Source organism: Trachypithecus francoisi, unplaced genomic scaffold (assembly GCF_009764315.1).
Source record: "Trachypithecus francoisi isolate TF-2019V2 unplaced genomic scaffold, Tfra_2.0 Lachesis_group21, whole genome shotgun sequence".
Classification (NCBI taxonomy): Eukaryota; Metazoa; Chordata; class Mammalia; order Primates; family Cercopithecidae; genus Trachypithecus; species Trachypithecus francoisi.
In genome coordinates this window covers 17,105,219-17,129,730 of record NW_022681467.1, presented here as the reverse complement: position 1 = coordinate 17,129,730, position 24,512 = coordinate 17,105,219, and the positions used below count along the sequence as shown (strand labels likewise).

At 42.5% G+C, this 24,512-nt stretch overlaps 1 protein-coding gene across 1 annotated transcript; it reads left to right on the top strand.

Annotated features, from left to right (window-relative positions):
* The first annotated feature begins 1,504 nt into the window (after positions 1-1,504).
* Positions 1,505-24,107, top strand: LAMP5 (lysosomal associated membrane protein family member 5). Its single transcript, XM_033185643.1, has 7 exons — positions 1,505-1,884; positions 7,110-7,681; positions 8,223-8,395; positions 8,772-8,903; positions 9,028-9,133; positions 10,802-10,990; positions 23,223-24,107. Exons 2-7 carry the CDS (start codon positions 7,618-7,620, stop codon positions 23,399-23,401), a joined length of 843 nt encoding a protein of 280 aa, XP_033041534.1. The 5' UTR covers positions 1,505-1,884; positions 7,110-7,617; the 3' UTR covers positions 23,402-24,107.
* The last annotated feature ends 405 nt before the right edge of the window (positions 24,108-24,512 follow it).

Below are 24,512 nucleotides of genomic sequence, written 5' to 3'. Positions count from 1 at the left end.
ATAGACCCTGCGGTTTCGCTGAAGAAGAGGAAAAACATTGGCCCCGGAGAATTAGATAATCCTGGAGAGGAAATAGATTTGGGCCTAGAGCCTGCGGGGTTAGGTGCGCAAGCAGGGCTGCTGGGCCAAGGGACACCTCTGGTGGACAGCAGAGGCCTGGGGGATCTCACAAGCTGGGGCAAGGCTGGGGCACCCCTAAATCTGCTTTTAAGTTGAAACAACCCTAATGGTCACCTTGGAGAAAAAAGTAACCGAACGGGGTGTTTTCATACTCTTATTTTGAGGGACTGTTGAAAAAATCCCCAGGGCGTTTATCAGGTGTGGGGCTTCCCAGAGTTCGTATCTGGCCCTCACTGGACCAGGGGAGAGAGACCGGGGACAGGCCACCCTTAAGCGCAGCCAGACACGGGGTCTTACCTCCCGCCTGAGGCGTCGGCAGCGCACCTGGCTGGCTGCTGGACCAGGACATGCGGGGGTGCGCACCGGAGTTCCCAAGCAGCCTCAGCAGCGGAGACCTTCCCCGGGGGGCTGGTCTGCGGTTTGTCTCGCGTTTAGGCGGAAGACTGTAGTTTTCTTCCAGTTCCGATCTAGGGTGGAGAAGTCCTTTCTCCCGCGCCCTCATGCCCAGATTGGGGAATGAGAGGACAGCAGAAAAAAAGTCCTAACATAGCCCAGAGCCTCCGGCAGCTTTGGGCGCCTGGAGGGGTTGGAGGTAGGAGGAGGTGTGAATTTCAGTACCTCTTATCTGGGCATAGAGCTTAGCTTAGCGAATAGGGACCCTACAGAGGGAACACCAATGAGTCAGTCCACCTTCTCTCCTGGTCCTGGGGCCCGAACCCATTCGTTTCCAGGGCTGGCGCCAGCCCTGCGCGGAAATACCACTTCCTCTGGGTACGCGCCTGGGCTCTCTCCGTGCCGTTGGAGCCTAGTTGGCAGTCTCTGCTTCGATCTCCTCTGAGCGAGCAGAATCTATTGTCTGTTTGGAAAATCTCGTACAGGTCCTGGGGTTGTCCCAGGACCAAATTGCAGCAAGGATCCCCGCGCGCCCCTGGCCCTGGAACGCAACATCCTCCCCATTTTACCCGGAGGCTAGACTGTTGGGGCTTGCCGGGGGAGTTTCCCTCGGCACGGATATTGTGCTGGCGGTTTAGAAAAGAAAAAGAAAAAAAGAGAAGCGAAGCCTCTGTAACCTGGTCTCCTCCCTCTCCTCTGTTTAATACCCTGCCTCTCCTAGTAGTCTCCAGGCTTTTCTCTGGACAGGGTAGGGACCCGAGAAGCCCGCGGCCAGTGATCACCAGGGTCTGTCTCATCGCCCATCCTTCCCGCCCCAGAGCAAGGTTGGTAGAGGCTTCCTGGGGCATAAGAGCTCCAAAGAAAGTCTCAGAGGAGCCAAGACATGCTAACTTTCGTCCCCGTTTAAAATTGTCAGATAGACAAGTAAAAACAGTAACTAAGGGAACAATGGAGTCTTGTGACATATGTAACTCTTCTAGGTAACCGAACACTAAAGACCCCGTGGTTCCTGTCGCCATGGCCCGAACATACTCAGCTCCAGCCCCTGGACTGACCTCTCTCCCTGAGCTTTGGAGCCGGTGTGGACCTTGCCTTTGCAAGTAGGCTTGAGTTTTATCATCCACCGCTATACCCGGAGCAGCTGCTCGAATGTGCCAAAGAATCCAACTCCGGTGCAAAGCGCTGACGTCTTTCCTAGGCTGAGGACATCGCTAGGCAGGGGTGCAGGCAGCGAAGCGCCCAACAGTAGAGTGCATCTTCCTTCCTGCCGGCAGAAGCTGTCAAGTCTGGAGTCCGCAGTGGGCTCACGTGCCAGCCCAAGGATACTGAGCCACCAGCAACCAGGTCAACCTACCGCCGCGCCATCCAAAGGTAACGCCACAGACCATGGTCCATGTGTCCTGAGCAACGCACACTTCTTGCATGTTCAGATATTAAATTTTAATAATGAAATTCCGAGCACCCACCCACATCATCCAAAGGATATTGCTCAGATTACTTCCCTACTAAAATCACTCAGAGGCTTGGGGCATGTAGTCCTGGAGCGATTCTTTAGGAAAGATATATAGAAGACCAGAGAAGTGAAGCCACTCCTTCCAGATGTTGTCGCTAATAGAGTAATACAGTCATAACTAACATATCGCTTCTTAGACTCCCATCCCATTCACCTTTCCAATACACTCTCCCCTTTCGACTACCTTGTTACTAAAACATCTTGCTACACTTTCACAATGAGAGAGAGAGAGAGAGAGAAAGAAAGTCCTAAACTTACATCAGAGCACCCCAGGGAATTCCAGGACTCCAGCTACAATGCCAGCAAAGCTTCAATAGGAGACAGTGGACTCTGGACTCCACTCTCACCCTCCTTCCCAAAGGCCATTAATATAAATTTTCCTTAGTTCCAAACACATCTTCAAGTTAATATGCAGATAACTTCAGATAGACAATTAAAAGAGTAACTTGGCCGGTCGCGGTGGCTTACACCTGTAATTCCAGCACTTTGGGAGGCCAAGGCAGGCAGATCATGAGGTCAGGAGTTCGAGACCTGCCTGGCCAACATAGTGAAATCCCATCTCTACTAAAAATACAAAAAATTAGCCAGTCATGGTGGCACACACCTGTAGTCCCAGCTACTCAGGAGGTTTGAGGCAGGAGAATACTTTGAATCCAGGAGGCAGAGGTTGCAGTGACTAAAGATTGTGCCACTGCACTCTAGCCTGGGCGACAGAGTGAGAGTCTCAAAAAGAGAGAGAGAGAGAGAGAGAGAGAGAGATAAACTAATCAAGGGAACAGTGAACTCCTGTGATATCTCAGAGATTTTTAGGGTCCTGCTTTGTCACAGAATTCAGGTAGCAAAATATGTTAAATGAGCCACAGCTTGTCTAACCTTAGGCCTATTGTGACAGATGCTATTTCTTGGAGAACAGACTTATTAAATATTTTTTTAAATCCTCAAATGAGTTTTAATTCAACCTTACAGAAAGGTCCCCTGCCCATAAGTTAACAAGGTTTTCCTCACTGCTGAGATAGCAGAGTGAATTGTGTATCACTGAGCAAAAATGTAAGACTGACCAAAACAGTTAACTAATCACGGATTCAAAAGACAAAAATGATTTATTTGCTACTGAAATTTTGAGGAATGATTACCTGGCCCCTCACCATTTACTTATTCAGAGTTTACTATAAGGATGCTGTTCTCTATATTCCCCCATGCTGAAGGCAATTCAATTCTTCTAAATGAACTCATAAATGATATGTTTTTCAGGACTTAGTGTGAACATAGCCAGTAAAAAGGCCTTCATTCTGGTGGTTTGTTTCCTCTACTGGTTACCCTTATTGCAGAAACAACCGTTGTTTCATTAGAGTAGATGCAGGAGACACCAAAGAAGCACTAGGATGAGGGAAATTATACCAAGGGCATGCAGACTGAGTGCATTGGAGCCTAAACTCAATTTTCCTATACTTCCCAAAGATTCTAGAGCTTAGCAATGTATGCGCAAAATATTCTGGTGCATACGTTGCTCATGCAGACACTTATTTTTGTACTCTTTGCTCTGGATCTAAACCCTTGTGGGATAGAAACTGAAAAATAATTCTTGTGCATACATTTATTTTTCAGTTTCTATCCCACAAGGGTTTAGATCCTAGAAAGCGTTGCAAAGGTCTTCGAAGGCAATGATTAAATGAAATAATTGTTCTATGAGAAACTGAACACAAGAAAAGGCTTTGGTGAGTAGAAAGTCTGGCTTAACAGCTGTGTGCGTCTTGCTTGTTTAAATTATTTCTGCTTCTTTTATTCATGTGTGCTTCCATTGTCTGCGTGTAGGTTGCAGAGGGATGGCTTGGTGTCTGTGGGGACAACATAGCAAGGAGTACATTTTTACACTTTAATGTAAAGTGGACTGAAATGCCAATAAACCAAATTTCAGCTGCAACAAAGCCCAGCCTTTTCCTTTTGACGCTCATGAATATGCCCTTCTCACTAGTATTGTTCACTAATTTTCGTAATTTTGTTTCTTGATTCTACGAAAACAAGTCAATTGCTTGCACAACCAAGTATAAAAAGATGCCTCTAACAACTTGAAAAGTTTAATTTTATTCAGAATAAATTTTGCATATGCCATTCTTTTACATATGCCATATGTGGGTAAATTATCAAATAAGGAAATAAAATAGGGGTTCTATAGTACATAAGGCATTGTGAATTTAGGGCCTAATTTGCTTTTTATTGCAAATGGATAAATATGGACGGATGAAGGGTTACCTCTTTGCATTGATTTCCTATTCAATATATTTCTTCTATCTGCATCCTTCCTTCCACCCTACATCAGTTTGTCAACTTCTTTCAAGACTCACCTTCTCCAAGAGGCCTTTCTTGGTCAATTTCAACCACTCTCCCACCTGGGATGCCTGTCTTACTTTTTTCCCCTAAACATTTATGCAGACACTGTGCCAGGCTAACTGGCATCTTTATGTAAATTCTTATTTTTTCTCATCCAAATTGAAAGTTCTAGACAGGGGCCTCTTCTTGCACTTTTATAAAGCAGCAACCACTCAATGGCATGAGATTCATAAAGGCTAATTCAGTAAGTATCTATATGAATGGAAAAACAGCCTTTGAAGGACCTAGAGGATCTAGAGGAGATCCCAAATCCAGTGTATTTAGGTCACATTGCACCGTAACAGTTTCTATTGACCACCAACAGCAATAATAAAATTTGACACAGTCACCACCTATGCAGGTGTACATATTTATGTCAATTTCTCCTACCATCTTTTAGACTAGAGAAATGAAAAATAGAACAAATTCTGGGAAACATTGTAAATATATTAAAATGCAATTTAATGGTAAATTTTGCTCCTTAATCACCTCTGTGCTTATTTTAGAGAACCAAAGACTTTTTTCAGAATGATTAGAAAGATATTTAATTAATGTAGGTGAAAGTTGTAGGTATAATGACCCAACTCCTATTGCAATGTATCACAGTGGATAAGATGATAAATTAATGGGCATTTGTTAGCCATGTTTAAGATTAAACGTTAAAAAGTCATTGAACTGATTGTGCTTTGCAAATAATCTTCCCCAAAAAAGGGTTAAAATTGCTCCCTTTCGTTTTTCAACTCATTTGAGTACTCTAGGGTACACTCTCCAGTGTCAACGAAGAGATCATTTATATCAGGTATAATTTTCAAAGGAACAACCATCTGATCTGTAAATCAACTACAACATTTTAGGATCAATGACCAATGCTACTACTCATTTAATCTTTTATCATTAAGGCAGATAACAATTAATTCAGTTGATCTTTTAGCAACTTATGTAATGAAGATATCTGCAAAAACATGTCGCAAGAGAAATTGTCATAATCTCTTATAGGTATCTCTCCTACTTGTGTAATGATAAATATCTTTTGGTTTTCAAAACATCAAGCATACCGGAAGTAGTACATATTCGGTTAATGTTTACAGATCTATTTGTAATTTGTTTAGAATGCTTTTATATTCATTGGCCCATTTGGTCTAACTAGCCATCCTCTGAGTTATTTTACCAATTTTACAGGTGAGAAAAAATAAAATCTTTAGAAGATCACAAAAGTAATAAGTAGTGAATCCTGAACTGAAATCTACTAATTTCTGTCCTCATAAAATACTAGAGAGAGAGAGAGAGAGAATAAATACTTCATTACACGTCTCATTGTTTTCCAGTTTTACATTACTGCAGGAAAATAAGTGATTAATAATAATTACTAACATGAAAAAATGTAACACATACAAATGTTATATCTTCCACTTTCAACTGATAAGAATTGACCTTATATCAATCTTCTGTATAAAATCATTTCTGTTAAGTTCTCCCGTAAAATTTGCACCAATTCTATATATAATCATCTTTGTAAAGCTCTTGAGAAATGTTTGGATGAAACACTGAAATACAAACATGAAAGTCAAAATGTCAAAATATAGTATCAATTTTAATATTACTTTATAATTTGAATTGCTAGTGATCTAATGATTGATATAGGAATATGTTTGAAAGCCAAAGCATTATATAGATACTTTGTGGCAGATATGTTAGAAAGAATGTGATTATATTTAAAACAGCATTCTATAAATTTCAAGAATGTGAATTAATGATAGAGATTTCAGGTTTCAGATTATTATTTGATATTGAATAAAGATTTTTATGGAAATCAAAATATGGAGTAAAAATATTATGTAAGGAGAAATGAAGATAATCTTTACAGAGTTAAAGCATGTGATTTTTGTATTTTAATTCTAACTGACCATGTGATATTTGGGAACGTCATTTAATTTAGTTGAGCCTCAGTTTTGGGGTATGTAAAACCACAGTAACTCGTATCTTTCCTTGCCTACCTTCTAAGATTGGAGAGAATCAAATTAGATAATGCAGGTGAAATACTTTGCAATTTTCCCTTTAATATGATGTTTTATAACATTATATTACTGATACAACATTTATTTGCATCATGAAATATCTTCTAAGGAATAAAATATTTGGACATCACTACAATTGATGAGGACTGCATGTGTATTTTTGAAAGCTGTATTCTGATTCATAGAGCAAAAATAAAAAATAAGCAAGCTACCAAATATGTAAATATAGGAATTAGCCCAGTAATATTTGTTTTTCTGTTCCACTAGAGGCTTTAGAGTAGTATCAGTGTGTGTTTTTCTTACATAACCATGTGACATTATCTAGGGCATAATTCTAAAATTTCTCTCCTAAGAGATACTAGATAACTCTCAAAAACTTCTGATTTGCTTGCATCCGTTCTTGGCAGAGTGGTCACAGTATAATGCGAGAGGATAGGTGATCCCAGAGGTCAGAGTCCTCATGCTCCTGGGAGCAAAATTCACAGGAAAATAAGCCCACATAGAGCTACTGCATTGTCTGATGGCCTCGTTTGAGGAGGCGTCAATTTTACTTTAAACCCGTGAGCTCATTGAGAGCAAAGGAGAGAAAGGGATGTCTCCAAATTCAGGAAACTGTTGCCATAGCATTTTCTCTTCTCTATTCCTACATAGCCCTCCTTCCTCAAAGCAGCAACAATTTTTGCTCCACCGTTTTCTTCCAGGAACCAGATGCATTTTCAGAAGACAGTACTCCAGTGGTATGGTATCTACACCACATAATAACTGTACCTGGTAAGGAGATTTAGTAAGTCTGAGGGTGGTGTTAAGTTTCTCAGAACAGACGCATATTTGCGGATGCAATTGCAGAACAGGAAAGAGAACCAGGGAGAATTTTAGGTACCCCCAAATCTCATTGGCCCTCCGCACAAGCCAAGCCACAGCCACTCCTGCCACACAATCGGATTGCTTTCAGCACTCGCAGCCGTGGACAGCTCCCTCGCTGCGCGGTCCTTCCCTCTGCAGTGAGCTGATTTGCTCTGCCAGCAGCTGTCGGTGCCGCACTCCACACGGAGTCCTAGCCAGCGCTCACAGAATACGCGCTCCCTCCCTCCTCCTTCTCTGTCCCCCGCCCCTCGCTCACCCCGGCCCACTCCAGCGGCGACTTTGAGGGATTCCCTCTCGGGCGGCCTCTGCAGTAGCACAGCTGGCCTCATTCGCTGCACTGCGAGTATGGATCTCCGAGGAAGAGCGGTCCCCAGCGTCGACAGACTTCGAGTTCTCCTGATGTTGTTCCGTGAGTAGCGATTTGGCGACTGGGAGAGAGGACGGGATGCACTCTTTGCAGAGAACAGAGCCGGCAAAGTAAAGCCAATTAGCTTAAGATTAAAAAAATGGCCCTTAATGTTTTGCGGGTTTTTTTTTCTTTTAGGGGAGGAGGCAGGTTCTCCCCAGCCGGTGGCAGGGAATTCCCGTGAGAGCCATACACCTGTGTGACATATTGCAGACAGAGCCTAGACAGGCCAGCTTCGTGAAGTCAGAGCATTAGCAAGAAATACTTAGTTTAAAATCCCAAGATGTAGAAAACGGTCAGCTATATCACAAACAAAGTCATGATTTTTAAATTATTTTTAAAATCATATTTTCATTATTAATTAACAGAGAAGGAATGAAGCTTGTTAGACCCGGACTAGAGAAACGGCTCGTAGAGCGCACAGCTGCTGGCAGAGAACTTTGTCACTCCAAAGCCTGCAGACCACTGTCTCCCCACCCTAGCGCCCGAGGCGCGTGGGCTCCCTGAGTCCTGAACTGATGGAATTGTTTTGTTTGTTCCGCAGATACAATGGCTCAAATCATGGCAGAACAAGAAGTGGAAAATCTCTCAGGCCTTTCCACTAACCCTGAAAAAGATATATTTGTGGTGCGGGAAAATGGGACGACTTGTCTCATGGCAGAGTTTGCAGCCAAATTTATTGTACCTTATGATGTGTGGGCCAGCAATTACGTAGATGTAAGGAATCTCTTCCCCCTCAGCTTGCTCCTAGGGCTCCAGGGCGAAGGGCACCCTTCCTCAAGGCCCTTCGGAAACCTGGGTTGCCCGCCTTCTTCCCCACACCCCTGCAGGCTGCTCCCGAATGCTGCATGGGGATTCCAACTTGCAATGCCTTCTGCTCCCCTGCCTGCTTTAAAAGTAAACCCCCTTCTCTCCGCTTCCCTATCGGCCGGGGCTGCACGTAGAGCATCTAACTGCATGTTCCCGGAACCTGGGATGCGCGCGCGCAGAGGAGCGCCCAAGCGTGCAACCCAGAGTTTGGACGCGCCACCCTTTACAGCCCCCGCCCCAGGGCCGGGCGAGCTGAGGGGGCGCGGGGCGTCTGTGTTCCCAGCTGATCACAGAACAGGCTGATATCGCACTGACCCGGGGAGCTGAGGTGAAGGGCCGCTGTGGCCACAGCGAGTCGGAGCTGCAAGTGTTCTGGGTGGATCGCGCCTACGCACTCAAAATGCTCTTTGTAAAGGTAACTCCGAGCCCAGCTGGCAGAGGGGCCGCAGGCTGCGCGTGGGTGTGGGAAGTGGCGGGCCCCGGGTTTAAGAACCCAGACGCTGCGGGGGCGATTCAAGCGCGCCTCTCCGGCTCAACAGGAAAGCCACAACACGTCCAAGGGACCTGAGGCGACTTGGAGGCTGAGCAAAGTGCAGTTTGTCTACGACTCCTCCGAGAAGACCCACTTCAAAGACGCAGTCAGTGGTGAGTAGAGGCCGGCATGGCTGGGAAGGGAGCCTGGGAACTCGCAAAGCAGACTTGGAAAGAGAATTCCTCAGGGTTTTGGAAACCGTTCCAGGCTTTGCGCTCCGAGGCCAAGTCTTTCTCGGCTTGCTCTTTAGGGCGGAAGAGGCAGGAGCGCCCATGAGTCTTCTGGGTCTCAGGCCTTGTAGATCCGCCAGGAACCACAGGCGTGGGGACCCAAACGTCCCCCGTGGCCTGATCCTAGATGAGAAGTCCCTTGAAGATCTGCCGTTCCCTGGTGCTTCAAAACGACCTCTTATGATTTGGCCTTTGAAGGACCACGGAGAAGGGCAAAGCTCCATTTTAATTTTCTTCCACACCCTGATTTTGTTTTTTATGCGCTAAAACTGCAAGGGGGCAGTGCGACTTTCCTTTTCGGTCGGGATGTGACGGCCTTCAGTGTCTTTTTGCGCATGGCAGCGTGGCTCGCACGGGATGTTCAGTCATCGACTGCAGCCACCTGAGAGTGGACTCTGCACCGTGTATAATTTACTAGCGTTTCTGGCCCATCCCTCCGACAACTCACCCAGATCGTCCTCGGCAAAAGGAGCGTTCATCCCCCAAATAACAATATTCTTATCTGCAGAAACCATCAAAGACCACATTTAAATTTATTTTGTTCTTTATAAATTGTCTGTTTCACTCGCAATGAGGCCTTTCATCACCCAGGCACCTGAGTTGGGAAAGGATTTTTAATGAATACATAAAAATGTATGTGTCATCTTTCCCTTTTCACCCCTTTTTGTCATCACAGTAAAAGGAGGATTTTCTCTTTTTCATCAAAGTTTACATGCAAGATGTCCCCCAGTTAAATTCGACCAAAAAGGAAAAAGGAAAACTCAAACTTAGGTCAGAAAAGGAGCAATGGGAGGCAGGCCTTCAGAGGGGATGTACGTGTGTAAGGACAAGCATCCAGAGGACCAGCAATCTGTCTGGCTTTGTCAGGCCCGTGTGAAATGTGGAAAACCAAGTCACTGTTCCTTCTGTGTCTTTGGAATCTCCCTCATTAGGGAATTTTTTTTTTTCTTTTTTGAAATGGGTTCTCACTCTGTCCACCACAGTGGAGTGCAGTGGCACCATCATAGATCACCACAGCCTGGAGTGAGTTACTGGGTTCAAGAGATTCTCCCACCCCAATTTCCCCAGATACAGGCCTGCATCACCATGCCAGACTAATTTTGTAATGTGTGTGTATGTGTTCTTATGTGTATTTGCAGAGATGGGGTCTCACTAAGCTGCTCAGGCTGGTCTAGAAATCTTGGGCTCAAACGATCCTCCCACCTTGAACTCCGAAAGTTCTGGCATTACAGGCAGGATCCACTATGCCCAGCCTAGGTTTTATTCAGTAACAGGGGTTGAGTTTTTAGGTATCACTCTCCTCTTCAAAACAGGAATTCCGAATTAATATTGAAAGACCCCTGGCTCTCAAGAGAATGGGTGTGTTTGTCTTTCATCACCACTTGATGCCATTTGTAAAGCCCTAGCCCTGGCAAGGGAACAGAGAGGACAGAAGTGGTGTGGGGTCTGAAACTGAGAGGCAACAACTACCTCTCTGGCACATTAGGTTAGGAACAATGAGAGCTCTGCTAGCAAGCGAGGCCTAACTATTGCTTTGGGATCTTGCTGTAGCTGGGAAGCACACAGCCAACTCGCACCACCTCTCTGCCTTGGTCACCCCCGCTGGGAAGTCCTATGAGTGTCAAGCTCAACAAACCATTTCACTGGCCTCTAGTGATCCACAGAAGATGGTCACCATGATCCTGTCTGCGGTCCACATCCAACCTTTTGACATTATCTCAGATTTTGTCTTCAGTGAAGGTAAGCTGGTGGGGGATGGAGGGGAAGAAGACCTAGTTTATTTCAGGAAGGATGGGAGAGGGACCTACCAGGGCCCCAGGATGTTACCACTTGGATTTCCTCTAGGTTGAAATGATGCTGCCTGCCTCTTTAATAATTTTCAAAGACTAAAAAAACAATAAGCTGAATGTATGAACTTTTCTCAGTAGTTCTTTCTTTCTCCCTCCCAACCTCCTTCCCGTCTTCCTTCACTTTAGTCCTTTCTTCTCTATCTCCCTTTGTTTCCTGCTTCTTCTTTTCTTTACCTTCTTCCCTTCCTTCTTATATTTCATCTTTCGCTCTCTCCCCATCTTCTTTCCTTTGCCAAAAGATGAATCTTTATAGGGAGAAAGATTTAAAAAGTCACTTTGGAAAAAACTGTAATTTTGATGCAAACTTTCCAAGGAGAAAGCAGCTAAAATCTTTAAGAAGTTAGTTAATCTAGAGAGCTACAGATGGAGGAAGGGTCTTTGCCTTTCTGGGCTTCAGTTTCTTCTTGTTCTCTTGGATACTTCTAGCCGAAGCTTCTGCTGCTAAGAGTCCAAGTTTCTGTGCATCTAGAATGCAGTGGGGGTGGTTGTGTATGCCCAGGTCTTGGACTCACCAAGTCTTTCCACCAAGCACCTTCAGGAGGAGGATGTCCTTAAGCTCCAGGGAGGGAAGGGTTCCTGAAGGCTGAGCCATTTAACCCCAGCTGCTTCTGCTGAGAGTGTGCAACAAGGCTGTCTCTCAGTCTGTGTAGCTCCTGAAAGGGGACCCAGCTGTACTGTGGCAGATTCAGGTCAACCACATTCTTTCATTCTCAGCACCCCTGCAGAAGTAGGGCACAAGGGGAGTCAAAATTTCTGCAATTTGCTCAAGTCCAGCAACAATTTACAATGGGCAAGTGTGAGATAAGTGGATTCATGTCATTTATTCTCTCTCCCTCACAAAGGAGGTTATTACATTTTATATTCTGTTTATTCTACATGGATAAAAAAATCAGAAAAATTTTGATTGCTTTGTTTGTGTCTTTCTTTGGGTCAGAGACCCCCAGGTGAATACAACAATTCCAATGTTCAGGATATTAGAGAATCTCCACCTTTTTCATCTATGATCATTTTCCAAGATATCTAGCTTTCATAAAATGCAGCTTCCACTCAACCTATTACTGAACAGAATGCACCACCTTCCACCTTGATTGTTGAGAAGGCATTTAAGAAGTCCTAAGTTAAATTGTCTTTAAGGGCCCATTTCTTATTCATTTTTATATTATTAGCACCTAATACACAGTGCTTGGCATATTGCAGATGTCCAGTTAACTCTGACTGAGTTTATATTTTGACGGTGTGGATTTAATTAGTAGAGACTTCCAAATGCTGCCATGTCATGCAAATCAGAATGTCATATATTTAGTAAAGCAGTGTCACACTTACCTGTCCAGGTGTAAGGATAGGTTATCCCATGTTAATGTATTTTCTACAAAATTGAAGCTACTAAACTGTGTCAAGACCTTAACAGGTTTTTAAAATACTTTTGTTTATGAAAGTATTTATAAAATGTAATAGCATCTTTCTTAAACTGAAAATATTAAGCATAATCAAATATAATTTGACTTACTATGATTATTGATGATAAGGAATTTATTATGAAAATAATTGGACTATGTAATGTCACTTCCTAGTGCCCAGGACCCTGCCATAAATGTTTTTGAGTTTATATGGGTACTCTTAATAGTTTATAATGACTTTCCAGTTTTTGCTGATTAGCTGTTACTAGGCATTTCTTTACTTCTTGTTACCACTGGTGCTATAATTGCTGCTTCTCCTAGCTCCTTACCATTCTGTGTTATCTCTAAGTCATTGCTTAGAATGAGAAATTCTTAGAGTGAGAAAATGCTTCTTCACTGCAGGCTGAGATTTTAGCTCAAAAGCCTGTTGGCACCAAACAGGCTATGGCCTGAGAAATCAAACCTCATAGATTTTTAGAATTGTGTATAAAGTAAGACTAAAGAAGCACTGAATAAGGAGCAGAGCCACTTTCCTAAAACTCCGTACAATTCATTGCATGGAGTAAATGATATCTTTTCTTTTAAAACCAGTTTTGATCCACTTCAAGGTCCTAGATAGGGAAAGCTGCTGGATAGACATAGAGAGTTTATAACCACATATAACTTCCTAAGTGCGAATAGAGAAGTCACAAGCAAATGACACTTGTCTCACTCCAGGCTTTTCTGGCTAACAATTAGGACGTTCTCTTGTGTATGGTGTCCCCAGGCTTACCCCTTGACATTCCTGGGAGGTGGCAAGCCTCATTCAGAATCACACACTGGATCAGTGTGCCTTTGTGTGACTGCATTTTTTTGTTCCTGGCTCCTCCTGTCTGTGCCTCTCAGCACCTGCCCTGACTGTGTTTTGTAAGAGATCATTATTTTCGATTTGGTGGAATTTTAAAGATTCCTTTTGGTTGCCTTTTCAGGATCTAGCACTGGGCCTTTGTCCTCAGAATAGAAGCTCGGGGGGCTTTTAGTGTGTGTATGAGAGTGGAGTATGCTTGCATGGGGAGGGAGTATTATGTCATATATCTGCACACCCACTGCAGGGGTGTGTCTGTGTGTTCGTGTGTGTGTATGTGTTTGTGTGTGTGTTTGTGTGTTCATGTATTTGGACCGTGGTCATTGTCCAACACAGCATAATGATTTCCTGCAAAGAGTCTATTCCCTGTATAAGGGGGTCATACCTGGCAGCCTTCCCACCTGTCTACTGAATAGACTTTATAAGAAAATCAAGAGAGGGTCCATGAAGTCAGTATGTGGACACTCACAAGGGCTGAGAGCAGTCCAAATGGAGGTTGACATCTTTATCACACGAGTCCCTTTAGTGCATCGTACTTGGCTACTACACTGATCCCCAAACAAAAGTCTCAGCCCAGCAATCTGCTCATGAACCTTCAACTGTAACGTGCAATGACTGTGGTGATATTGTTAGCACTCAGAGTTGGGTTCACTTAGGTCTAGGAGTGGGCCCCAAGAAGCTCTGTTGCTAGCAAGGTCTCAGGTGATGCTGCTGGCCCATGGAACACTATAGAGAGTTTGAAGGATTAAAGGCACAATACGCTTCTTTGGAAGACACTTGGACAGGGTTTTATGAGAAGGGAAGCCCCTCACAGCAGGAGACTGTCCAGAGGGAGGCTTATGGGACCACCATCCAGAAAAAGAAGAGCACAAGGGAATGCCCAAAGCAGAGAGGCTTTGGAGAGGGGTTTTTGAGTCTAGGTGACATCTGCTCAGCGGCACAGCAGGGAGTCCTTGGGTCCCAGCACTTCTAGAGGCAGCAGTGCCTTGGAGCCTTATAACTCCAAGGCCCTGTCTTTTCAATGGGTAACAGCTGTTGCATGAGGTTTCAAGGAGTATGCAAAGCAGGCAGGCTCTAAACAGCTGCAAATTTTCTTGTTTAAGCTATTTTAAAAATAATTGGATGTGTAAAAATGTGGGAGTTTGGTGCCAACAGGCTTTTGAGCTAAAGTCTCAGCCTGCAGTGAAGAAATACCCCACCTACAGGTCAATACGCAGAGGCCGTCTTTGGCTCATTTATTTACCAAATACACTTTGTACAGCAACTATCACCCCTGCAATAGACGCTATCACCCCTGCAATAGAAGCTATCACCCCTGCAATCTGAGGCACTCTGTTTCTCTTTTGGGATTGATTACCTTGTTCTTCCACAATTAATTCTTGAGGGCCTCATTCAAAGGCCCGCAATTCCCTTGGAGAGCCCCATGTGATTTCTGGCTGAGATGGGATGGGGGATGTGTCGCTGGGAGGGAACAAACGAGCCTGAGTATTCTAATAGCTTGAGTAAAAGGAAACTTTTATGTATTATGTCAGAAAAAACATAATAGAATAGGAAGGCTACCTCTATTTCCCTTTATTCAGGATTCAGGTCTATCAGGCATTTAAAAGACATCACCTATAGGTTGGTCCCTTTTTAATTATCTCTCAAGGGGCAAACAAAACAAACCAAAACAAACAAACAGAACTGCAGAAAGATACTGAGATCCCCATTTACAATGGAGCAGCTGAGACACGGGGAGATAAAGTGACTTGGTGAAGGCTTCCCTCCTAGAACCTGTCTTTGAGTATCAGAACTTTCGTCCTTAGTATCTGAGGGCCACAGCTGCTCCTGCTGAGTAGCTATCATCAGCATGTGAGTGTGAGAGGCATTTACAGAGTTTGTTGGGTACCCCAAATTCATGAGCTTTTTAATATTGTTTCTAGCATCATGATTGGGAGATGCCACTTAATCTGTTTTTTACCTGGATCTGCGGGAACTTTAGTGTTAGTGGAAATGAACATGGCTTACGTTTCTCTATCCACCAGCCCCCTAGTAGAGCATCCTGTGGCAAGCTGTCATGTCACAAACGCATGAAGGGTTTGCTGATCCAGAAAGTTTTGTAGACCTGTGATTTACCTGACACTTCCCAGTCAAGACACATGCTACCCTCGATAGTTGGTCTTCAAGGCCTCCTGAGTAAGCAGCCAAAGGAAAATAATCTGTTATGAACACAGCTGAGAATTGTGTTGAGGACTCCAAGATGGAGCCCCAGCCTTCAGCCATGGAGTTGGCCAGTCATAGAATTCCGTGCTTCGGATACTGTCCTCTGGAGAGAGCATAGGATATGTCCCAGAATTATCTCATCTGAGGGTGAGAAAACCAGTGTTTACCCACCAAGTGCCATCTATCACTGATGGTCACTGTGGAAGCATGAACTCCCTGGGACTTCTGACCTACTTTGTAGTCAAAACCCATTGGGATATATGGGACTGGTGAATGCCGAAAGAAGAATGGACAGTGTCTGTGTCCACTACACCTAGGTATTGGAATATAAGAACTTTTTCCGCCTCGCTGAAACTTTCAGTCTAGTGGGATAGGTTGTATACAATGCAAGTGGGATAGGGTGTATACTGTGCATGTCATGTTCCTGGCATACAGTGACATCAAACAATACTTGCTGTTATTATTTTTTTCCTTCTCTAATACTTAAATCTTTTTTTTTTTTTTTTGAGATGGGAGTCAAGGCTGGCCTTGAACTCCTGGGCATAAGCAATCCTCCCACCTCAGTCTCCCAAATAGCTGGGTGGTGATGCCACTGTGTCTAGCGAATGCTTACATCTTGATGAGGGTATCAGCTTGTCTCCAGTCAAAGGTCTCGAGAGCCCACTCACCTTAACAACTTCTCAGTATACAAAATACATTTGGCTGATGTGACAGGAGTCCAGAGCCAGCCCAGGGAACATACGGAAAGAGGGTCAAACCCTTTCTCTCTCTTGCCTTGCCAAACAACAAGGGAAGCACAGCCCACAAAAAGCTTGCCCTCCTCTTCAAACGATTTCAGTTCATGGTGCTAGGAGAGCCTGGGGAAGCAGAGAGCTTGTCTCTGCTTCCCTTGCCTATCCCAAAGCTGTTCATTGGGGGTGCAATGAAGTGCTTTTGTAGTTTATCTGAGGGAGTCAATATAATTTTAAAATGCTGTCGTGAAATAAAACACATATCTGGCAACCAGCACCTAAGATAAATTATGATTTTAGTGGGTACACTTGGGTTAAGGGTTGAGGAGAATTTTGTTTTCAACTGGCAGCCACAGATTATTCATTTATTGTTTGTTTTGTCTTCATCTGGTTCTTTCCAATGATGAGGCTGGTTTTTGTCTCTTCCGGCCTTGGCCCCTGTTGTGTGTACTCTGGAGCCTTGAGTCCACCAAGAGCAGAGGCATGAGGGACCCTAAGTCCTGTGGAGGTGGACAGGGAGTCAGGGGTTCAGGGAGAGCTGAAACCAGATGAGGTCTGCGCTAAGCCAACAGATGCTCTTCTCCCTGGCAGAAATCAGAGGCCTTCCTTGTTTTGTAATCTGAGGGTTGCATAATAAGTTTACAGTACAAGATTTTAACCCTGGGGTACATATGGTTTATAGATAGAATTCAGAGGAAAAATTTTCTATCTTTATTTTCACTAACTTCTGATTAATATTTAGCATTTCCTTTGTTTACAAATGAAAGTGACAGACCACAGTAGTACTAGCAGTACCTGTGACTGTCACTAATAGAAATCATAGGTATTTTCATCTCACATTAGTTTGTGCAGATCTTGCAAAGTAACATTTATGCTTCTCACCACTTTATAATCATAGCCAACATACATGTGTTCCAATAAGGAAGTACATATATTGCTGTATCTGAAATTCTTTTAAAAATATGTGATGACTGAATTTCACTTTCCCTTGTAATTGTGTTTATTTTATTTTATTTTATTTTATTTATTTATTTTTTTTGAGACGGAGTCTCGCTCTGTCACCCAGGCTGGAGTGCTGTGGCGGGATCTCAGCTCACTGCAAGCTCCGCCTCCCGGGTTCACGCCATTCTCCTGCCTCAGCCTCCCGAGTAGCTGGGACTACAGGCGCCGCCACCTCGCCTGGCTAGTTTTTTGTAGTTTTTAGTAGAGACGGAGTTTCACCGTGTTAGCCAGGATGGTCTCGGTCTCCTGACCTCGTGATCCACCCGTCTAGGCCTCCCAAAGTGCTGGGATTACAGGCTTGAGCCACCGCGCCCGGCCGTGTTTATTTTATTTTTTATGCATTCATAAACATTATTCTGAGAAGGGATCCTTAGTTTTATTATACTTGCACAAAAAAGATTACAACCTTTTCTTAGTAGGTCATGAGCAGCATTGTTTTAAATGAAACAGAATAGAATAGAGCAGAAATTATTAGATGCATAAAGCAAGGATAACTATTGTTTGTCAAACTTCTGCTTTAGGTCTCTGTGTGTACATATGCTCTAAGCTGCCATGTAAAATATTGTTTTTTTTTTCTTCCATGGGTCATAGGCAGAGATTAAAAGCACTGTCTTAAGGCTGAAAGAGAAAAGCATGTCCTGCTTTCATGGGTTCATAATCCCTCATCTAAAACCCAGATTGAACTAAAACAAAAAACAAAAAACAAACAAAAAACCTTGGCGCTAGATGGTTTTCAGAATTCAGAATATTTTAGACTTTAGGAAGACTATACAGTGCACAGTTTATAGATTACATAAGACCACGGAAGAGTCAGGGCAGCCCCATGCAATCAAACATACTAATATCTCTGTTTCCTGTGGTGTAACATGTGAAACGTCATACTAAGTAGGATGACTGAAAACTGCAAGCAGCCTCACATTAGACTAAGTCAGGTTTTGCTGCCAAACAAGTGATTACAAAGTACTTTTTGTTTTCAGAGCTTTGTGGATTTTGAAACAGTGGATAAAAGAGTGGGCTCAGGAATTCCTTTTTATTTGACCACTTACTGGATAGGGGTTGGTAAGTGAGGGATTTAGTATTAGCTATGATACTTTTTGACTTCTATGTAGTTAGTATCCTCTATATATTGCCCTTTTCTGTGGTGTGATTAATTCTATTTTTTTCCTAAAGCAACAAAAGATAATCATCTGAGAAATAAATCATGATAGCATTCTAAGCATATTTTTTCTTTCCCTTTCTTTTACCATACTGTATCAACTTTTCTCTATTTTTCTTAAAGAACAGGATATGAGACATTCTTTTTACTATCCATTTAGAAATAATACATTTGGTACTTGAGCTCCAAGGGATCCCATACTTAAAAGAAGTGCATAGAAGACTTAAATGTGTAAGACTTCTATTTTTATAGTGAACAATGATAGAAAAGCTACTCTGTGCCAGGCACTGTGCTTGGCCTTCTGTAGTATGACATTTGACACTCATAGCAACCCTGTAAAGTAGGTGTCATCTCGATTTTACAGGAAGCTGAAGCTTAGTAGATTAAGAGACTTGCCCAGGGTTGGACAGTGGAAGATCTGGGATCTGAACCCACTATCATCTCTCTCCCTCACAATGTTCCATTATATCTACTCCCTCTTGATGTGATGATCTGGATCTATGGAGACCACTAAAAGTTCATGTATATCTCTATTTCTACAACTATATCTATCTGTATATCTATTTATTCATTGTTATGGTACAAACCAAGAGAAAAGAGAAAACATGACTTTACAAATTGGTCAAGGTCATTTGGTGCCCCATCCCCAGATTCTTCCCAATCCAACTCCAACCTCCCTTCCTCCTGAAGCTTTCTTAACTCACACCCTTCCTGTCCTGAATACCTGTAGTTGGGGCCACACAGAACACCACCTGTCCATGTTCTCCAGTGGTTTTGCTATGTAAGCTCTTGCTCCCAGACACAACTCTTTCTCCATTGCCTCTCCCATTCTGCCTAGGGAGATAGATGTTGTATTTGGGGGTCCTGGCTGATTGTTTGCCTGGGTAACTAGAGTGTAAGCAGGGAGCTAAAACCATGGTCTGACAGTCTGGGTAACTATGAAATTGCTCTGCAGAGGAGAGAGTTAAGAAGAGAAGAGACAGAGGATAGGGCCACAAGGGCAACCTTGTAAAGATGCCTGGGGTCTGCTCAAGTAGCATCCTGGAATGGTGCACAGAAGAGAGTCTGAAGGTCCTGAGGTCTTTGCTATTTTTTGTGAGATAATTTATTTTTTTATTTTTACCATTTAAAACAGACTTAGCCTTATTACTAAATAATGTGAAATCAATGTATTTCTTCTTAATATTTTAAAAATTCTTTGCTTCTATTCAATGTATTGTATTAAGTAAGAAAAAATTGTATGAGGTTGCCACTAGCGCCTGCAAACCAATCAAACCCTGCAATCTGTGTTAACATTACATGGACAACAGGGTGTTATCATGAGGAAAATAAATAACCTTTGTTGTTAACAAAATTCCTACCCCACATGATCCCATTTCTATTCATTGTTCTCTTCAAAGAGGCAATATGGTACCATATTGGAGAAGAAGACCGCAATGCTGGCATCATGAAGTTCTAGGTCTGCCACTCTTTCTGATACACTGTGTTGTCTCAGGTCTTGTCCCTGGAGCAATGGATGTATCAGTCCAGTCTGACCCTCAAAGTGTTGGGACTCATTAGAATGGAATCAAATAGTTGGGGAAAAAGTTCCCTGCAAATTCTTTTTCAACCTTTTGGTTGTAATAAGAAGAAAGGCTCAGTTTAGTCCTAATAAGTCCTTAACATTTCTTTACCATTTGCCAAACTATCTTTTAAAAAAGCCATTTCTAGAAGAATGTCTTTTTCTATTATATGTATGTATATTGTATACATATATGTATTTTTATACACATATACACATATAAAAAGTTGTATTTAGGTACAATTGTTGTATGCTTTTAAGCATGTAATTTAATAAATATTGACTTATGAATACACCTGTGACGCCATCACCACAATCAAGAAATCAACATATTCATCACCCTGGAAAGCTTCCTTGTGCCCCTTTGTAATAAATATCCAGCTCATTTAATTTTCAGATGCTGGATGAACCTCTGCAACCAGCATGCAGATCAGGAAACCGAACTGACAAACCCTCCTTTGTGCTCCACCTTGGGATTCTGCAGCCTTTTAATGCCAGTAGTTTAGGTCTGTTAAGTGTTGCCGCAACTATAGTGTCAAGTTGTTTGAGTTCAGATCAGGCTTCATTTACCCCTGTGCAAACCACTTATCCTCGTTGTGACTTTATTACCTTATGTGTAAAATGAGTATAATAATATTGTGTACCTCAGAGGGTTGTTAACCAGATAATCTTTGTACTTAGAACTGACTGTTAATTTAGGGACTAGGAATGTCAAGTATATAGTTTTCAAAAGCTGTATATGTGAAAGGAAGTCTCCACTAATTATTATTAGAGAGAAAAGCTCATCCCTTTTCCTTTCTGCTGATCTCAGGCAAGGTGAGAGAAGGGACTATGTCAATAGGGATTCTGGAGGAGACTGGCATACAGTAGGTACTTAATAAATGTTTACTTGGTCATCTGGACTTTAAAAACTTGGACTTTATGAAGAGACATGTAAAGCTTGTTTATTTTTCACCTGTGGCTCCTGATTTTGGTTAAAAGGACACCAGTTACCCACAAGAAGCAAATGAGCCTGTTCTGGTTTCTAGGAATGCAATTCTGGTTAGTCTGACAAACTGACCACTAGAACATCTCCCAAGAACAGTTGTTTGTTGGTGATGGTTCTATGTAAAAAAATGGAGACTCAGCACTACAAAGCTATCTTAAATTTTAGGAGGGTGAAAAATAAATCAACGCTGAGGTGCTGCTAACGTTTGTGTTCTTGATCTAGATGTTGGTTACATGAGATGTTCGTTTGTAAAAATTTATCAAGCTCTACACTTATTTAAAAATTATAGTATAATTTACATATATTACATGCACCCCTATGTTTATCCCAGCATTATTCACAATAGGAAAGTTATAGAATCAACCTAAGTGTCCATCAACAGATGAATGGATAAAGAAAATGTGGTGTATACACACAATTGAATACTATTCAGCCATTGAAAAGAGTGAGATCATGTCATTTGCAGCAATGTGGATGGCACTGGAACATTGCATTAAGTGAAATAAGTCAAACACAGAAAGACAAATGTTGCATGTATTCACATGTGGGAGCTCAATAGATTGACCTCAGGGAGGTAGAGAGATACCAGAGGCTGGGAAGGATGTGGGTGTGTGTGCGTGTGTGTGTGTGTGTGTGTATGTGTTTTGGGGAGAGTGGACTAAAGAGAGGTTGGTTAATGAGTACAAACATATAGTTAGATAGGCATAAGTTCTAATATTCAATAGCAGAGTAGGGTGACTATAGTTAACAACCATGTGTTGTACATTTCAAAATAGCCAGAAGTGAGGACTTCAAACATTCTCCACACGTAGAAATGATAAATTCTGGAGGTGATGAATATCCTAAATTCCCTGACTTGCTCGTTACAGTGTATGCATGTAACAAAATATCACATATATCCCACAAAAATGTATGAATAGTGTGTATCAATAAAAAATAACACAGTAATAAATCTAAAATGTATGGCTTAATGCTTTTGTACCTATATCTGCAATCATGTGAACATCACCTAGATCAAGATCTACAATATTTCCATCACAGGTGAGAGTTCCCTTATGTTCCTTTCCCCAGATATAAGCACATTCTGACTTCTATCACCACAAAGTTAGTTTTACCTGTTCTTGAACTTCATATAAATGGAATCATACAGTATGTATACACTCTTTTGTGTCTGGCAATTTTCTGTCAGCATAATATTTCTGAGATGTACCCATTTTGTTATGTATAGCCATAGTTCATTCCTTTTTATTAGTGACTACTGTTCCATTATATGAATATATGCCACAATTTATCCATTCCATTTTGATGAACATTTTGGTTGTTTCCAGTTTTAGGCTATTATGAAAAAAGCTGCTACGAACATTTATGTTGGAGTCTTTTTGTGTTCTTTATGTTTTCTTTTTTTTTTTTTTTTGAGACGGAGTCTCGCTCTGTCACCCAGGCTGGAGTGCAGTGGCCAGATCTCAGCTCACTGCAAGCTCCGCCTCCCGGGTTCACGCCATTCTCCTGCCTCAGCCTCCCGAGTAGCTGGGACTACAGGTGCCACCACCTCGCCTGGCTAGTTTTTTGTATTTTTAGTAGAGACGGGGTTTCACCGTGTTAGCCAGGATGGTCTCGATCTCCTGACCTCGTGATCCACCCGTCTCGGCCTCCCAAAGTGCTGGGATTACAGGCTTGAGCCACCGCGCTCGGCCTGTGTTCTTTATGTTTTCATTTTCCTTGGGTAAATGCCTAGGAATGGGATGCTGCGTATGTTTGTCTTTATTAGAAATTATCGAACAGTTTTGCAGAGTGGTCACGACATTTTTCAACAGGGGTGTTACGAGTTCCAGTCATTCCACGTCATCACCAACACTTGGTATTTTCAGTCTTTTTGAAACTTATATATTTTTATACAATGTAGTATGTGAACATATTACTTTAATAAAAAGTTAAAAATGAATCAACAATAAAAACAATGATGATTGTGTCTAATGGTGAAACTCTGAACCTTTAAATAAATTACCTGGATGTTTTGTTGACATCTGCCAGGAATCCAACAATTAAATGTATTTTTATTATACCTTATGTAGAAAGATTAAGTGTTAACCTTGGGGTTGGTTAGGGAAAACTATTTCTGAAAAATAGTCCTGAAGCTTCCTTGAGAAATCTTTTTACTTCCATTTCCCTTTTTGTTTTGTAGAACTTATGATTCAGAATATTTTGACCAGAGCTCACTGCTTTTCTTCTTTCCCATTTCAGAGCATAAATGCCCAGTGGATGAGCGGGAGCAACTGGAAGAAACCTTGCCCCTGATTTTGGGGCTCATCTTGGGCCTCGTCATTGTGGTAACACTCGTAATTTACCACGTCCACCACAAAATGACTGCCAACCAGGTGCAGATCCCTCGGGACAGATCCCAGTATAAGCACATGGGCTAGGGACCATTAGGCAGGCACCCCCTAGTCCTGCTCCCCTAACTGGACCAGGTAGAACAACAAAAGCACTTTTCCACCTCGTACACAAGATACACCAACATAGCTACAATCAAACAGGCCTGGGTATCCGAGGCTTGCTTGGCTTGTGTCCGTGCTTGAACCCAGGGATGGGGGACACTTTTTTGGATTTGTAGGGTGAAATGGCAATTATTCTTTCCATGCTGGGGAGGAGGGAAGGAGGGGCTCACACAGCTTTCATGCTCATGGTGGCTTGGCTTTGACTCTCCAAAGAGCAACAAATGCCACTTGAAGCTGTATCTGGCCCCAAAGTTTAGGGATTGAAAACATGCTTCTTTGAGGAGGAAACCCTTTTAGGTTCAGAAGAATAGGGGGTGCTTTGCTCCCTTGGACACAGCTGGCTTATCCTATACAGTTGTCAATGCACACAAAATACAACCTCATGCTCCCTGCAGCAAGACCCCTGAAAGTGATTCATGCTTCTGGCTGGCATTCTGCATGTTTAGTGATTGTCTTGGGAATGTTTCACTGCTACCTGCATCCAGTGACTTTGCAGCACAAGAACACGATTAATGTAACTATGCAGAGTTGTTTGGACTTGTTAATGTGCCAGGTCCAAGTCAGGGGACCTGAAGAATCAATCTGTGTGAGTTTGTTTTTCAAAATGAATTAAAACACACTATTCTCTGGCCTTCGGCTGCTTTCTTGAAACAAGAAAACAAAGCTAAAATGGTTTCTTTGGCATCCAGATGAGAAAGAGGAAAAGATGAAGATGGATTTTGCATGTTTGCAAGAGGAAAAGTAAAGAGAGGGCAGGGAAACAATGAGGGGAAGTTGGCTTCTCTAGGTGAAAAAAACATGAATTTTTGTTTTGGCAAATATAAATAGTTTTAATAATGGCCCTTTTGACCAGTTGATCTAATACTGCTTCTGTTGCTTCTTGGTCTTGAGTTTGGCATTTCACTTTGGATTAAAAAGGTGGACTGGACATAGTAGCCTAAGTTGAGTTCTATTTGAAGGAAAATTCCTAGAGAAATGCACATAGTTTGAATTTCATTCACTTTCTAAATAGTCATTTTTTCCCAGAATGTCTGAG

What these genes read in the sequence shown, in the direction of transcription:
- LAMP5 (XM_033185643.1), top strand. Translation starts at nt 7,618, where the DNA reads ATGGATCTCCGAGGAAGAGCGGTCCCCAGCGTCGACAGACTTCGAGTT. An exon ending in TCAAAATGCTCTTTGTAAAG is followed by an intron (nt 8,904 to 9,027) that starts GTAACTCCGAGC and finishes CCGGCTCAACAG; the next exon opens with GAAAGCCACAACACGTCCAA. An exon ending in CTTCAAAGACGCAGTCAGTG is followed by an intron (nt 9,134 to 10,801) that starts GTGAGTAGAGGC and finishes ATCTTGCTGTAG; the next exon opens with CTGGGAAGCACACAGCCAAC.